The sequence below is a fragment of the Hippocampus zosterae genome, chromosome 19, assembly GCF_025434085.1.
Source record: "Hippocampus zosterae strain Florida chromosome 19, ASM2543408v3, whole genome shotgun sequence".
Lineage (NCBI taxonomy): Eukaryota > Metazoa > Chordata > Actinopteri > Syngnathiformes > Syngnathidae > Hippocampus > Hippocampus zosterae.
The window spans coordinates 264,650-281,968 of NC_067469.1; the positions used below are offsets into that span (position 1 = coordinate 264,650).

Genomic DNA, 17,319 nt, shown 5'->3' on the forward strand with positions numbered 1-17,319 from the left:
ACGAGCTTAAATAACCAACCGTATTGTAGGACTGCGTTTGATGAGATGTGATTGGTCCAAAGGGCTGTCCGTTACAGCAGTTTTCTTGGCAACACGGTACGTCACGTGACGACATGACATAAACGTTAAATGTCATTTTAAACCGCGACTTGTACTTCATTTTCCACAAAAACATTCCCCGTCGTTAAACAGCAGTAAGATGTAACTGTAATATTCTTCAACACTAACTAGCCACAGGGGCACGATTTTATACATTTTTAACGTGGATGTCATTGCAATGGATGACTGTCAACTCTGCAGCACGTTCAATATTATCGGGAGACGTTGCGGGCCACTGGCCACTTGCGAAATACCGCATTCTATTATATCTGTTGGGCAGGTGTTCAAATCTCCTGACAGCGAGATGTCAGCGAAGCAGTGCACCGACCATCTTCACGATAAAGGTAGTCCCCGCCATCAACAGCTAGTTCCGGAAACAACAAATTGTATACAAATATGTCGTCGTCACGGAGCGGTTTCTTCACTGTGTGCTTTGAAAGTCACTTCAGCCTGTTCGTATTCTAGATTTTAAAATGGCACGTATAATTAAACTTTGACAATAACAGCCCGCTTCATTTGGTTATTCGGGTGTCACTTTAAATCAATCGCACGAACAAAACTATTGAATCAAGCATCAGCAATCCGTGTACATTAAATGTCGTTCCATAACCATTCATTTTTTTCTGTGAAAAATATGTGTCAATTCCTGTGCACTACTGTATTACGAGTGAACAACGGCGTTATGTATACGCGACGTAATTCAAACACCCAATCCCGGGATTCTTAAAAGCGTACTGGAGTACGCCAAGTGTGGCACACGGCGGCGAGATATGCGGGTTGTAGTTTTTCAACGTCTCTTCTGGCGTAGGTGCGAAGCGCTGCGTCTCTTCCCCGAAACTACGTTACCCGGCGAGCCCCGTGCGCCAATTAGAAACGTCAACGAGCCAGTGAACATTAAGCGGAGCAGACCAAAATCCCAAACAAGGAAATGGTGGGGGAATAAACCGAGCAGATTATTTAATTAATGCATGTAATAATTAATATTTTATTTGATTGTAAATGACGACGTATTTATGGGTTAGAATGGATTACGACTTCAAAACAAAGCTGGCTGCCGAGAGAGAGAGAGTTGAAGATCTGTTCGAATATGAAGGTTGCAAAGTGGGTCGAGGCACCTACGGGCACGTTTATAAAGCTAAACGCAAAGACGGGTAAGATGACCGCGGACGTTTTTGTGGAGATTGATACGAAAGTGACCGCCGGATGCATTTTGCGAAGCAACACTCGCGTGCGTTTACGAACGGCGCGTTCGATTCCAATCCCCTCCCAAAGTGATCGCCCGTGTCTGTGTTTTTGTTTTCATGTAACGCGCTCACTCACTAACGGCCCCCCTCCCTCCTCTCTCCCCCGTGCCCGATCGTCTCCTCTCCCCTCCAACACGCAGTACTGCACAACATAGGAGCGGCTCATCTGATTTTTGACGTGTTCCGTCAATAGCGGCCATGCGATTCATCGTATGGGAACGCACTTGAGTGGCACGGGTGTCGTGTTCGCGTCGCGCGATGGCAGCGGTTGAGGTTTCCACCCCCCCTCCCCCGGCCCCCCACTCCAAATCCCAACGCTGCACGATCAAACTTTTTTTTCCATACTCGTAGTTGTACATCAAACTTGTCTCGTTGTCCTTTCGCGTCGTCACGATCAAGCATGTAACACTCAACGATGCCGCTGTGAAAGGTTTGTGAAATCAGCTCCGGGTTGACCGAACGTTAGCGACGGTGTCACAAACGGACGACCTCTTAAACGTGCGCAACATTTAAAAACAGAGATTACACTTGGCAATGTGAGTGTTGTCAAACTTTCCTTTGTAAAACGTGACGGCAACTACTGCGACTTGCTTTATGCAGATAATCACAACAGATAGCTGTGCTCAATTTCGATCCAGGTATTGGCCAAATGAAAATGATCCAAGTGACATGGTTTACAAAGCACCCAAACGTGCCACGTGGACAATCAACATTCCCCTTTTAGTGATGCAATTGTCAGAATGTTTTTTTAAACCTCGCTGGAAATACGATGTGAGCAATTCACATGAAATTCTGTTCCTTGATATCACCTCCATGATGCTTTGGATTATCCCTTGGGAGAGTTCAGTTTTCTTCAACTTTGAATGAGAGAAAAGAGTAAATAACGTCAGGTGGCATTTTATCGAGATGATAACGATTCTCTAAAGTAATATTTTCCCTCATGTCTCCCCCCCATCCCCCCTTACAGGATAGATGAGAAGGAATATGCACTGAAACAAATAGAAGGCACTGGAATTTCAATGTCTGCGTGCAGGGAAATTGCGGTAAGTGACATTTGGATCTGCGCTCCGGCAAAAAATAATCCAAGAGGATGGCGGGGCCCGGCCGAGGCACGTCAGCGTGACACTCGGGCGAGTCCGTCCGAGCGCGGCGGAGTGACAACACGGCCCCCTTCGACATCCCATGAGCTTATTACGTAACAGCCTATAGTTTCCACTCGGCCATGTCCAGAGAATTCACACGGAGCAATTTGCCTCCGCGCCGTGCCGGCGGCACTCGAGCAAACATCTCGTGACATTGCGACAACACGCTGCAGCTGCTGAACCCAGGAGACGTTTTTTCAATGTCCTCCGGAAAACATGTGAACCTTTCAAGTCATTTTTTTGGCTGAATATGCAACCTTTTTGATTTCACACAAACTTCACCGTGCAGTCAGAGATCGTTTGAAGTTTTAGGAGGCACTCAACTCGCTCACGTGTTGAACTGCTCAGCCTTTGTTTTTTTTCTTCCTGTGACTGGAAAAGCCTGTTTAACCGTAGCCGCCGTTTGGAGCGCCGACTTGGGCGCGTGGAAAAAAGAAAATTGTTGGCTCCTTAATTGTTCAATACAAACAATGAAGCACCCACGGTGATTTGAATAAGTGCCAAAAGGCATGCTGAACTTTTTCCAAAAACGACTGAAGGGTATTCAGGAGGTGCCTTATTTTGCTCAGATCCGGCAGACATTTTGAAGAAGAAAAAATGCCGCCTTGAACAGCCTATTTTGGCCAGGCGGTCAAATGAATTCCGTCACTCGAGAGACTTCTGCCCCCGTCAACGGATATTTTGGCCCACTCATTGTTTTCTTCTTAATCATTATTATAACAGTGATTTGACTTGATTGATCCGAATCCGCGAATGGTGAGTTTGGAACGGTGAAATGAACGCGATCAAAAATTCACAAAAGTTGAACATGAATCAATTAATTCGGGTGGAGCCGCTTGACTAATGGATGAGTAACCAAAAGCTGGACTCTGCGGCGCCGCCTTGTTTTGCATTGAACTTTGACTAATGTGTGTTTGCCTTTGCGGTCGTGATCTTTATTGAGCTCATTTCGTCAGCTCACGTTGGCGCTGCCTCGGTGAGCTTCAAATATTTGAACAAAGCATCTGATGGCTTTGCATCTCAAACACCAATTGCAATCATGTTTTTCTGAGCGGGCAAACAATTTAGTTTTTAAATAATAAATGAACAGCTTTCGACTCCTGAAGGCTTTTTTTTGTGGGGGGGGGGTGCTTCATTTTGGTCAGTCGTGCTCACTCTATCCATCTCACGTGCACAACCTTTATTTGAGAAAGTCCCCGTTTCCTATTCATTCAAATACGGAGCTGGGCCGAGATGGAATTTTGGCTCACCGGTCGGCAGTCTGCACTCCCAAATTGGGAGACGTGTTTTGTTGCTTCCCGTCCACCTCTCCTTTTCCGCACCTTCAACATACAGTAGTGCGCTCACATTCCTTCTAAGGCGCTTTGCCTTTATTATCAGTCGGTGGAGGTCGCCGAGATATGGAGGTCGCCTCATCATCAACTGGGGTTTGAGTTATTCATTCACTTACTCGTTTGCCTTTTTTCCATGTTAAAAAAAAACAAAAAACGGTGGAATTTTTTTTTCTTCTCGAGTTCTTGCAGCCAATAAGAAAGAAACAATGCTCAATAAGAAAATGACACAGTTCAGACATTGACCGAGCAAAAATCAAGAAAATAAGGATTCTTTCTATATGGTCAATGCGGTTATGTTTTTTTTTTTGGTGTTGTTTTTTGACCAGCAACAAGCGTTACTGTACAAACAGTTGTAAAGTAAAAAGCTCAAAAGTGTATTTGCAGACACGGTGGAGCGTGAAAGCTCAAACACGGCTCTTCCACAGGTGGAATGAGTCCCGTGGCTAATTCGAACCAGCCGTGCTTTCTATAATCCGCTTCTATGCTGGAGCCGTCTCGGGGCGATAGGCGGGGTACACCCTGAACGCCGGCGTTGCTTGCCAATTCCAGGGCGCACACATTGGCAAAACAACCATTGGCACCTCGGGACAATTTCGAGTGTTCCATCGCGATACGGGAGGAATCCAGAGAAAAGCCACATTGACACGCTCCTTTTTGTCCGCAAGAGCTACTGTAGTCGGCAGTGGGGACTTGCTTCATGTGGCATGTACATGACAAACGATAGATCTTGCTTCCTATTCTTGACATAGAAAAAAAAAAAAAACAACCTTTTGTGCCCATCAAGTCCATTTTTCAGGTCACACAATCTCCATGTGACTTACGGGACTTGGCCGGCCATTGAAGCCCCCCGGCGGCCCAGTCCGGCTTCCAAATGAGCCATTGTGACCGAGTTGTGATCTTCCAGGATTCCCATCCATCCTTCCGTTTTTGTTTTTGTTTTTTCTTGTGTTCTCCAGCTGTTACGAGAATTGAAACATCCCAACGTGATTGCCCTGCAGAAAGTGTTCCTCTCCCACAGCGACAGAAAGGTTTCGCTCCTGTTAGACTACGCCGAGCATGACCTCTGGGTGAGTTTTTCTCCACGCGCACGTCACGCGCCCTGCGCTACGTCCGTCTGCCGGGATCTCCTCAAAAAGCGTCACGCGTCATTCGGACCTCATCGTCCGAGCTGGACGCTGAGCTCGCAAACGGGTCGCGACATGTTGGGCGGACCTGAAAATCAGCGAGCGTATACGGCAGAGGTCTGGCGGACAGCGTCGGCTCGCTACCTCTGTGTGTTGACGACAAAATAATGGGAGGAAAAAGACATTGGAGACCGTTTCTTGAGAATACTTCAAAGACTCAGATTGCGTAACCGGCGTGATCATTTTTAACCGTCACTTAATTGGCATTTTGAAAAACATTTTTTTTTTCCAAATCATGGAGATTGCATCTCCTGTCAACACTGGGAAGCAAAGTGACCGATAAAGAGGTTCTTTTTAGAATTCTGTGAATCAATTCAACCCCCCCCTCCAAAAAAATGACTGATAACTCGGGGAAAAAACATTTCCACAACACCGAGACCAAACTGCGGAATGGAAAAACAGGCCGCGGGACCCAATTGGATTTGAAAATGGCGTTTGACATGAAGCGTGGCGGTCACAAGTGCGGAACAAATCACCGTGGCCCCCCAAAAAATGAGCCCGCGAATACACAAAGATTTCAAGGTCAAATATGGAAGCAATAGCGAGTTGACCTCGCCACAAAACGGCCGCGCTCCTTCCACCAAAGACCGACAAATCCACCGTAGTCACCCGAACGGCTCGAGTCCCAATCGATCAAATCGGCCGACCCGCATGAACGCGCAAATGGCATCCCGGGACTCCTTTTGTCTTTCTTTTAGCATATCATCAAGTTCCACCGCGCCTCCAAGGCCAACAAAAAGCCCATGCAGCTGCCCCGAGGGATGGTGAAGTCGCTGCTGTACCAGATTCTGGATGGGATCCATTACCTCCACGCCAACTGGGTCCTCCACAGGGATCTGGTGAGCGGCTCCGTTCCATTTCAGACTGCGGCCACGCGGCGAAATGGCGTCGAGTCAAGCAACATCCGATCATTGGGTGGGATTCGGACGACATTCCCCAAATCTGACGTCAGAAAGCAAGTCGGCTTCAACGTCGGATGCGGACGGCACCAAAATGAGCTTGAGGGGGCCGCCGCGCCATTTTGAATGCGGGAAAAACGCCGCCAACCGTTTGTGAAATGGCGGCCGCTTTTGAAGCAGGAAGATGCTGGAAAGGTCCCTTTTTTGAAACCCTCAAATCTTGGGAGTGAAGATAAACGCCATTTGGGGCTTTTGGTTTTTCAAGCCTGCTATTTGTGGAGCGTCGTTTGTTGTTTGTGCGCTTTTGGTTTTTTGAATCCCAATTTGTGTGGCAGCTGGATGAAATTGTCTATTGTTAGGAGGCGAGCTATCTGATTGGCTGACAACGTCCTGCGGCGCGGTTATTGAAGGCCGCTTCATTTCCAGGCCTTCCTGCCATTGTTGCCGCCGGCCTTTCCTATCGTAACTCTCCAATTTGTCTTTGTTGGGCAGATTATCGAGTGCGAGCAGGTGACTGGCTCTTTGGGAGTTTCAAAAGAAAACAAAAAACTGAAAAAAAAATCAAACAAACAAGGGCGCATTGTTTCTCCTTTCTTCTTTCTACCTACATTCTTGCTGCTGGAGGCTGTAAATTTCCCCAGTGTGGGACGAATAAAGGAGATCTTATCTTATCTTATCTTGTTGAGCGGGGAGATTCCGTTGGCGATTTATGTTGAGGGAATTCCCATTTCATTCGAGCGCGGCGAGCGAAGACATTGGATTCCTGCCCGCTCCACCGCGTTGTGGCATCGAGCGCACTTTGCCTGCCTCGGCCAGATGCTTCAGCATGGCACCGCCGCACATTTCCCCCCCCCCACTGCAAGCAACACCGGAGTGGCCGGCTCCCTTCCCAGGGGTGGGGGGGGCTTCTATCTCTCGACTATTCTTCGACACGACCCCCTCATGCCTTCGGAAATGTGATTTGGGCTTGTTTTGTCAGACTCAAATCGACTTTTTGGGATGGTTTGTTTGTCGTGACCTTTTACAAAATGTCTTCCGACTCCAACTCCGGAGGTCATTTGAATGCTCTCCATCAGGGGTTACCCACTTTGTGGCTAGAGGGTAGACCTTGTTCCGAGAACCCCCCCCCCCCCCCCCATTTAGCCCCAACACCACCCAGTTACGCTGTGGCCTCTCAGAATCTTTCATGGTCACGTGAGGCCAATTGGCCGAGCAGTTGGCGCCGTCTCAGGACTTTGCCAAGGTTGACGACGCTTTTGACTAAATGGATGGCCGACATTGGCGCGTTGTCGTCGTCGACCGATTCGATCCATTTGCTTGATACGACGGCGATGTCTCAAACTTTGCCACCGTGTTCTCTTCCGCAGAAACCGGCTAACATCTTGGTCATGGGAGAAGGACCCGAACGAGGAAGAGTTAAAATCGGTAAGGTACATTTCAGAAAAAGCCGCCTTGATTGATTTGGCCATTTTGAAAAGGTTGACCTTGCCTTGTATTTGTCAGATCAAGTCTGCACGAGCCCATATTGTCGCCGCAGTGCCGCGGAAATTCTTATTTTTGTTTTCGTCGGCTTTTTTCGGATTTTTTCCCGATTGTCGAGCCGATTTTTATCTCTCACAAAATATTGTTTGTCAAACTAGTGAAATCGAGTTTAACATGATGAATTTGCTGACCGTATTTTCATAAACATATGGAAGGGAAAAGGGTGGGGGGTGGGGTGTCACACGCAAGTCAGATTACCCTGAAAAAAAACCCGGGCAAGCACGCGCGAAACCCGCAAACCCCCACAGGACAACCAGCAAAAAGGAGATTGGAAGCGGGGGCCTTTGGACAGACTTGCGACATGACCAGCTAGACGTGACATTTGTGCGGACGAGCAAGTGGGGCTCGCCAAACGTCCGGGCGACGGAATGCCATAAGAACCTCGGCCTGGGCTCGCGCCGGAGCACAACGGCGCCTTTGTTTCCGCCAAACGTGGCCCGAAAAGCGCTTGGGAAGTTGTTGACAAGCAGGTGACCACCCGAGTCATTTTGCCGCGTGACAAAGCGCAAGCGTCGTCGAGGGTCACGCTAACGTCGCAAGCCCAAACGTGTTCGGGAAGCAGCCAATCGTATCGTTTGGAGATGTTGCCGACTGTACTTTGCCATAGGATGGCACGGGGGGGGGCACTTTTATTCAAGTGACATCGTGACAACAAGAAGGACGCTCGTTCCTACCGACTGCTGTCAAATAACAACAATCAGGAATAATAATGAATAATATTAATACTTAAATGATGTGAAAGAACTGCCATTGATCCATGTTGTATTTATAGTGCACTTAATTGAACGCCGTTTGTCGTTTTCTTTCTTCTTTCTTTCTACCTACATTCTTGCTGCTGGAGGCTGTACATTTCCCCAGTGTGGGACCAATAACGGAGATCTTCATCTTAATCTGGACGCAAGATCTTTCCAATGCAAAAGCGATTTTCCGGCTGCCCATTTTGCCTTAACAACCAACAACGGAAACTTCATTCGAACAAACTCTCTCTCTTTCTCTGTATATCGCGTCTAGCGAGTTGAATCAAGTTTTCTTCCAGATGGCGGAGACTTTTTAGAAATCCCGTCACAACGGCCGATGACTTTTGTTGACTTGTGCGTCTTTTCTCCCTCCTTTGCCCGCCCGGCGTTGCGCAGCCGACATGGGCTTCGCAAGACTCTTCAACTCTCCCCTCAAGCCGCTGGCTGACCTCGATCCCGTGGTGGTGACCTTCTGGTACAGGGCTCCCGAGCTCCTGCTGGGGGCCCGCCACTACACCAAAGCTATCGGTAAGGGCGGACGCTCGGGCGGTGGGGGATGGGGGGGCTCCAGATGGAATGTTCCGTTGTCGTCTTTGACGTGAGGCGACACGTAGAGTATGCGCAGGGCGTCTTAGCGCTCCATGCATGCCGGGTGTCGCTCTTGCACGTGCCTTCAAGTTCACGTTGACGAGCCGAGGCGCATCCGGCAAGCGGCCGGGCTTCGGGGACGGAAAGGTGTCACGGCCGACGATCGGGTCCCGTCGCCTCACGCCCGTCTCGCGTTTGTGTGCCGCCGCGCAGATATCTGGGCCATCGGCTGCATCTTCGCAGAGCTGCTAACGTCGGAGCCCATTTTTCACTGTCGCCAGGAAGACATCAAGACCAGCAACCCCTTTCATCACGACCAGCTGGACAGGATATTCAGCGTCATGGGTTACCCGGCAGGTCCGCGCTGGCAGCGAAGCACGATTCCGCGACCAAATGTTTTAGCCGCGGCGTGCTATATTGAACGTCGTCATTCATTGCTCAATTTGCTGCGATTCAGATAAAGACTGGGAAGACATCCGCAAGATGCCAGAATATCCGACGCTCCAGAAGGATTTCAGAAGAACAACGTAAGTGCGCCGCGCAAGGCCGCGACCGTGGAAGAAGCCCCGTAACGCCGCGTGTCGGAAGGGAATGTGGGCCTGGCCCGAACCATTACGAGTGACGAATGGAAGAGAGAGCCATTTCAACAAGCATGAATTGCGCGCTCCCCTCCCCCTCCCCCCTCCTTGTTTCTTACAGCTATGCAAACAGCAGCCTGATCAAATACATGGAAAAACACAAAGTCAAACCAGATAGCAAAGTTTTCTTGTTGGTAAGTGCACACCGCATACAAGGTTGTTGTTGTTGTTGTTTTGAAATTCATGACTTGCCATTTCTGCTTTCAGCTCCAGAAGCTGCTCACCATGGACCCCACCAAAAGAATCACATCGGAGCAAGCGCTGCAGGATCCCTACTTCCTGGAGGACCCCTTACCAACCACCGAGTGAGTCAGAGCAACCTTTTTCGAGAACGTTAGTCAATCGCAACGCAGCCCCCCAAAACCAAAATTTTTTTTGGTTTGTGTTTTTGTTCCAATCTAATGACAGCAATTGACGTTGTGCGCTAGCTCCTCGATTGCGCAGAAAACACTCCGAGCTCTCTGTCTGTCTTATCCTGTACCGACAGCGTGTTTGCCGGCTGCCAGATCCCGTACCCAAAAAGAGAATTTCTCAACGAAGACGAGCCGGAGGAGAAAGCGGAAAAGGTAATTTCACGGTTTTACTCCGTGACAATTCGTAGCCGCCGGGATGAGTCCACTAGCCACGATAAAATGTGAGCGTCGTCGAGTTATTCGTTTCTTTGGCGCTTTGTTTTTCGGTCAAACTTGCCTCGTTTCTGATGATGTCGACGGAAGCATTGTGGCTAATGCGGCGTCGCGGCTAACTTGCGTTATCGAAAGCACGGCCGCGTTGAACCCCCAAAAAGCTTCACGCGTACCATGCAAAGGGACGCTAGCAAGTTTTCATACAATTACAGTTAGCCGAATGACACTTATTTTACTGCCGCTGAGAACATGCCATGTATCGATCGGGTGGTTCGGTACGGCGAACACAAGTCCGTCTGGAAGTCATCAACGACAAAAAGGAAATTAGCGGTTCAATGAATTCGGTTCTACAAAGAAAAGCTAACCACAGCAACGCAGCTAGCACACACATCCGAAAACTGAGAATGAGTCTTTCAGTTACGGCGCAAGTCAACCAGGGGAGGTTTAGAAGGACCACGAGCCCCGGTCCACCCTCCCAAAAATCCTTTTTGGACAAATTAGACAAAGTAGGCAAAATCCCCCTGGCAGCTTTGCAGTTGGCACGCAAGCCCGCATAGGTCGAGCCGCGGCTCGGCCGGCGTTGGCACACGTGTCAACGCTGGCCGAGCGCCGCTAAAGAAAGAGGCATTGTTTGTTCTGAGCAACCTCCGAGAACTCGCGGCTCCTCCATCACGCTGGAAAACAACAGCTGATCCGTGCGCGTTAGTCACAATGTGATTGACCTTTCCGCACGCTGCCTGAAAATGTCATTGCGGTTTGTTTGGGGGTCGCTGGAACAGAAAGTCAAATCAGACCAAAGTTGGAGCGGCTCTTTTTGAGATTTTCCACTTGCCCTTGTTGAAATACTTTCTGCAAATGGCAGCCATTCGGTTGTTGACATTTCAGTGAAAGGTGCTTTGAGCGGCCCGACGCAAGTCGCAACAATCGGGCTACTGTAGGTGAGTGGACAAAAGCGTTCCGCACAGGCAGACTTGGGTTTTTTTTTTAATTCAGATGACTTCCCTCACACTTTCTGCCGCTCGCCTGTTAAGCGCTTGCCTTGTGCGCTCGCTCGCTCGCAGAACCAGACGCAACAGCACCAGCAGACAACGGGCCAGACTCAGGCGCAGAACCAGCAGCAAACGGCAGCCCCGCAGGCCCCATCTCAGCAGAACTCCACCCAAACCAACGGCACCTCCGCAGCCACGGGGGCCAACGCCGGCGGGGGTTTACAGCACGGACAGGACCAGGGCCCCGCCAATAAAAAACCCCGCATGGGACCTTCGGGCACCTCTTCGGCCACCGGCGTGCTCCAGTCAGAGTATCAGGTTAGTCGAAGGCTTCGCGGTCTTCAAATCTCAGCGCCGGCCTTTTCCTTTGTGCCATTTCCAAAAGGTCATTGAAGAGCTTCTTCCGTCGGACCACGTCCTCCGTGCTATCGCCCGACTAGTTCCACTGCCACAGCAACAGTCTTGCTTCTTGTTCTCTCCGTATCACCACTTAGCGATGGTGGAAACAAGAATACGTTCAAAAAATGACACGCCGCGCCTTGAGATAAGAGCGACCCGACGTACGCATTTCTGGAGACAACGAGCCGCACTCGCTCTCAGATCACACTCGTATTTCAAAGCACCAAAGCGTGGTGTCCTAAGCTAGCTTCATGCTATCTTCCTGGCAAAGGCCATAACCTGCTCACGATTAGCACCGACAGATGCGCTTCTATAAGCGCTTAAGCAACGGAGAGTCGAACGCAAAGGGCTGAGCGCCCCGGATATACAAAAAATGGAGGCGTATATTCTTTATCTTCTCTCAAAAATGATTGCTGTGGCCTCTTAGCGAGTGTGTACAGTCATATCTCTCTTTGTTTGCGTCCGTCTCCTTGCACAAGGCAGACACGTCGCAATAAAAGCATCAATTTGTGATGCAGTTTCGTTCTCTACATTCCATAATAATAATTGCGTTCTGAAGTACCATATTACAAAGCGCCGTTTCTTTGAAAGCGAGGCCGCAACGGATGAATGGCATTTCTTTGGATTTGAAGGGGGGAAACGTGCAATAGGAGCGCTTTGAGTTACAAATGGAAAGAATTCAACATTTGTCGTAAATAATACAGACACGTGACGAGTAGGCAACAGTAGTCAAGCGATGCAAGCCGTCTCCACATGCCAAAGTCTGTTGACACACCACGCGGTGCCTGTCGGGTTTTGTTTGCCGTCTGGGACTTTTCCGGGTCGCGCGCGCGTGTGTGTTGCGCAGAGTCACGACTATCACACACATGGATGTACAGCCTACGTAGGAGCACATGCTAGCTGTCAGCTAGCAGAAGAGGCTCATATTTGACCGCCGCAGCCGACGGCGCGCCGCCGCCGTTGTCGTCCTACTTTGTCCGTCATTGATTCCATCCCCGCAGGCCACTCTCATGCAACAGGCCGCTTCAATCCTGATGCAAATAGACACGGGGTCGCAAACGCTCGGGAGTATTTGTTGGGTTTGCGTAACAGTGCGTTCTCAGTTATGGAGCCGCGTTTCTACAAATTGTCATCACGGGAACAAGGCGAGCTTGGCAAAGTCCGTTGGGTCCCGGCTCATTCCGGGCCCACGGAAAGAAATAACATCTGTTCTGGAGGCAGAAGTGGAATCTCCTCTTATCTGTCGGAGCGGGTAACCGCGGCCTTTGTTTTGGGAACGCGGCGTCCCATGACGCAGACTTTGGATCAGGTCGGCCGTCGCCAATTTGATCCCCGAGCGTTTCATAATTGAAACGAATGCGATTGGGTGGCGCTGAGCTGCTCACGACTGCGTTTTCCTCCATCAGCACTCCACCTCCCGCCTGGGTTACCAAAGCAACGTTCAAGGCCCCAATCAGCCGCAGGCCGCCGTGGGCTACACGTCGTCGTCCCAACAGAGCTCCCAGTATTCCCACCAGACCCATCGTTACTGAGACAGCGGGTCAAGTCCTTGAACCAGCAAGAGGGGTGGACCTCCTCCACAGATGTCACCGTTGGACGCTAGCAGGAAGCGGCTCCTTGGCCCCGGGTTTCTCACCGCATGACATCAATCCGGCCTTTTGACGCATAGTCACGTGAAGGCAAACCCAGACTGAAACAAATACTGTCTCTGATGACACATTTTGGTCACCTTCTATATGCATCCATCTCTATCTCTCTCTCTATATCCATATTTATAGAGAGAGATCGAGATCTATATGAAGGTGACACATGTACTCCAAACGTATGGCACTTACGAAGGCACCGTTCCTCACGAGGAAGGATCACAACTCCTATCTTGACCTTATGATGTCAGTGTCAACATTACATGTGGAGGTGGACGGGACGAAAGACGGAGGCTCCTCGAGTGGCATCTAAATCCTCGGATAATCAAACGCAAACTTGCTGAAAACAACAACAAGCATTTATTAGACCGTACAGACAATATTGAATGCGCAATTTAACTTGACGGCATTCTCACGAGGGTCCTGTATTCAGAGCTCGAATGTACTGAAAGTCCTGTACATTCATCTGAGCCACTCTGCAGTAACCAGGAACTGTTGGGCCACAAAGCGGAGGATCTTTGGGGCTTTTGTGGTTTTTGGACTGCCACGGGGACATTTTTGCATTCCGCCACAAACTGGAACGTGCGCATAAACGTACAGGGCAGCTAACGGTGAGCGCCTCCCCCCCTTCAGGCCCCCACGCTTCATGAGACTGTTACTGACTGATGTCAATTTGTTTTGTATGGTTATTGGCGTGCGCGGGCGGGCGGGCGGGGGGGGGGGCTGTTTGATGCATGTTTGACCTTTGCCTGGCTAGAAATGCACTGACTGTCGGAGCGATCTGCAAAAGAGCTGAAACAAATGCTTGTGGGCCCAGATGAGCCTTCCCTGCTCCTCGGGCCGAGCACGCCGCGCATGTTTGATCAGGACTACCCGTATGTCACGTTTTGTTTTTTTTTAAATGGGTGTGCTCTTTAACGCAACAGAATGACTGACAGCCAATTGTGATGTCATTTTTTTGGGTAAATGAACAAAGATCTTGCAAGAGTATTGATCGGATTTTTACCCACAAACAAGCAGAGGCAGACAGCCTAACACCCCCCACGCCCAACATGGACTTGAAACCAGGAAGTAGTCTGCTAACTATACAACATCTAAAAATCAAGTTATTTTATAAATAAGACGAGAATAGAATGTAAAATATTTCATCGGTCACTTCCTTTGCTTTGTGATTGATCTATTTCATGTTTATTCATCCAGATGAGGCAATCGAGAACAAATTGCATTTGCAACACTGACTTTTGAGACCAGTGGAGGAGAGTCAAACAAAGCTGATGGGCTGGTTGAAATCACATGCTTGTCGTGCAGGGGTAGGGAGCTGCGGTTCCTCGAGAGCCGTCTCCTGCCTGTTTTCCATCCCTCCCTACTCCACCACAGTTCCCTACCCCTGTTCTCGTGCATTGTGGCCAGGCCGCCATTTTAAGCTGAAGTTCCTTGTGCTTGTATGAAATTTTTAAAAAAAAGAGACATTGCAGCCAGTACCTGCACTGCTAATTATTGAGGACTGCTGCTGCTTGATTAGTTGATCGTGCCATATTCATCCAAGAATAGCTTCTTTACTCCCCAGGTGCATTTTTAAAATAACCGCGTCAAGACTTAGTTTTAAGTTTGAATCCTGTACTCCTGCGTATCTGCATGTTTTTTTCCCTCACAATATCCCCATGGAAGCTGAATTTTAAGTTCAAATCCAGTCAGTACTCTTGCTCGCGCGTGTTGCGTTATAGAGGGCACCCAATTCAGTGACGTAAAAGACGCGAAAGATGAGCCTCACGTTATTACAAATGAGGAAACACTGACACCGAGTGGCCAAAAAGGGAAGTGGATTTCGTTTCTCTTGACTGCCACATTCGAAGAGTGTATATAACGTGTCCAAAAAAAAGAGAAACAATGTTTCAACTTTCATCCACAGCTTCATTACATTAACGCTTACATGCCAAAATGTGTGTATAATGTATGCATTGATCATCATCATCATCATCAAGATTTTGTGCGGGAACTTTTATCCGCAAACGGCTGGGTTCTCTCTCTCGTGTGATGGGGCTAACACGCTTTGATTCCTTCGCATTTGGAAAACATTGGATCTTTTCAATTGCACTTTTATAGAGAAAACGCAACGCAGCTCGCTCGTTTCATAATCGACAGGAGCGAAAGCAAAAGGCCTTGAAAGGCTTCCCTGCTCCATTGGTTCAGTCTCGGCAGGAGCACGGATCAGTTGTCGGTTCGTATGTCAAGACAACTGCTATGCAAATTCATTGCCAGACTCAAGCTTCTGTTATGCGGAGGTTTAGGAACAACACTATGTGTGAAAGAGTCCTTTCCCTGGTCCAAAACGACACCTGCCTGTTTTTTCGTTGTTTTGAAATGCGGGCAAGCACAATGATATTTATGATCTCCTCTGAATAAGACATTTTTGTAAACGTTCCTCTGCCTTAATGCAGTAGCTATTGAAAGGGACCTGCGACATTTGTTACCGCATCCGTTACTGAATGTGTTTGCACCACCTCGATATCCAATAGAATCAAGATCCAACACAATCAATTCCACCTTGTATTATCATTAGTCATTATTAGAGGGGAGGTGTGGATGGTGCCTTCTGTTAGTACCCCACCATTTTTTTGTTTTAATTTGGAAACCATCCTTTTGTATTCTTGTGCTTCCTCTCATCCATTTCCCCTCATTCCCTCCTGTTAGTAGCAGTTTGATACTTTTTTTTTTTAATCGCAAAGTGGATTCTAGCTGGGTCACATTTAGAAAAGACTGCATTGAGGTTTCAATGTAACGCGTCGTCTTTTGAATGCCCGCACATATTTAGTGGTAAATTCAAGTCTTTTAAAATGTCTTGCTTTGGACACGAAATAATGGATTATGGACGCATACACCGAGTACACGCTTGCTTGTACAGATCTCTTCCTTTTCCTCCTTTTTGATAGTATTTGCATGTGCCTGTCCTCTTTTCGGTGGAAAGGCTGAGAAATTGTTGCCGTCGACAGACAGTTTTGGGCACTCCCATTTGCAGCGCTGCCTCCGTAATGCACTTGTCTATTTAAAGGCGTCGTTTGGCCAGTATCCCGCGTTCCCGCCTCGCATGCTCCCATGTAAACGCTCAGTGAATCCAGTCAACCGAATTGTTTGCAGGGCGATGCGTCTGTCCGCCATTACTGCAATCTCCGACGCGGGTTTGAAATATTCATACGGTCTACATTTATGTATTGTCTTTTCATAGCAATTCCGCCTAAAGCAGCAAGAGCTCGCCACAGGAGAACGGAATATGTCACAGCAGAACGCGTCTATTGAGCTGCTTTTTGTGAATCTGTCCAAATTCCACTGTACAAATGAGTGTTAAATGAGAAAGAAAGTCATGTATATTTATTTTATATCCTCTCTGGTGATTAAAAAAAATCTCCACCCGCATCCCTGGCATTTTACAGCAACCGCCTATTAAGATGCTCGCTTACCTGTAGGTCCAGATGTGTTCTTGTGTTTTTGCTTTGCTCGCCACAATGGATCGATCACGGATGGATGATTCCTCGGTCGTCGCCCTTCCGCATCAACCGAATGGCCACTCCGCTACTCGCGGTGCGCTCACCGTGGCCACCTGGGGGGAATATAAGACAGACGGACGGCCATTGTGTTCATTGAGACATCTCAACGCGGCTCGGCTCATCGGTGCGGCACTAATTTTAGTCGTACTTTGCAGAAGATAGAGAATATGACTGACCACTGTCTGTCTATGCGTGGACCGTCACCATTTGTGTTCACCGGTTGCTTGAAGGGACATAGTCGGCTATTTAGCATTAGCATTAAGCTAGCGGACTTCAAAGCTAAGCTGCGTGGTGATTTTGAGGAGCATTTTTCTCTTTATGTATGTCTTTGTACTTCCATATAAACGCGTGCTTTCAAAGGAATTCAGGAGAGTAAACCACTTGACCATCGGTCACCGGAAATGACACATAAAATGACATTTTGAACGATACGGTGACTCCGACGAGACCGTTGTTTATGATTGACTTCAGTCATGAGAACAAGGTTTGTGCAAATGTTACAGGGCAGTAACACTGTACCGGGGCTCTAAACTGGAGTGGAAGCGGTGACAACAAAAACAAAGTCCGCTTTGTAGCCGAGTAGGAGCGTTTATGAGGCTTGTGGAGTGCAGTAGAGAAGGAACGGCTGGAAGCGAGCTCAGGGCGGAGTGGCGGGATGGCAGCGCTCCAGACACCCATCTCCAATCTTGGGGTCAAAGTGACTGGGCTGACGA

The 17,319-nt window shown here is 48.7% G+C and overlaps 1 protein-coding gene across 3 annotated transcripts; it reads left to right on the forward strand.

The window, feature by feature from the left end:
• Nucleotides 1-240: 240 nt before the first annotated feature.
• Nucleotides 241-13,301, forward strand: cdk19 (cyclin-dependent kinase 19). 3 transcript variants are annotated; one of them, XM_052053630.1, is made up of 13 exons: nucleotides 241-443; nucleotides 2,311-2,386; nucleotides 4,776-4,886; nucleotides 5,702-5,842; nucleotides 7,270-7,327; nucleotides 8,578-8,709; nucleotides 8,983-9,126; nucleotides 9,227-9,296; nucleotides 9,469-9,541; nucleotides 9,615-9,712; nucleotides 9,895-9,973; nucleotides 11,065-11,340; nucleotides 12,828-13,301. In XM_052053630.1, exons 2-13 carry the CDS (start codon nucleotides 2,363-2,365, stop codon nucleotides 12,951-12,953), a joined length of 1,332 nt encoding a protein of 443 aa, XP_051909590.1. In that variant the 5' UTR covers nucleotides 241-443; nucleotides 2,311-2,362; the 3' UTR covers nucleotides 12,954-13,301. The 3 variants fall into 3 exon arrangements, with proteins under 3 accessions (XP_051909590.1, XP_051909588.1, XP_051909589.1); XM_052053628.1 differs by lacking the exon at nucleotides 241-443 and adding an exon at nucleotides 973-1,250; XM_052053629.1 differs by lacking the exon at nucleotides 241-443 and adding an exon at nucleotides 973-1,250 and having other exon boundaries at nucleotides 11,095-11,340.
• Nucleotides 13,302-17,319: the final 4,018 nt, after the last annotated feature.

Coding starts and splice junctions, on each gene's coding strand:
- cdk19 (XM_052053628.1), top strand. CDS start 1,099: ATGACGACGTATTTATGGGTTAGAATGGATTACGACTTCAAAACAAAG. Junction 9,542..9,614: donor ATAGCAAAGTTTTCTTGTTG/GTAAGTGCACAC, acceptor TTCTGCTTTCAG/CTCCAGAAGCTGCTCACCAT. Junction 9,713..9,894: donor GACCCCTTACCAACCACCGA/GTGAGTCAGAGC, acceptor CTGTACCGACAG/CGTGTTTGCCGGCTGCCAGA.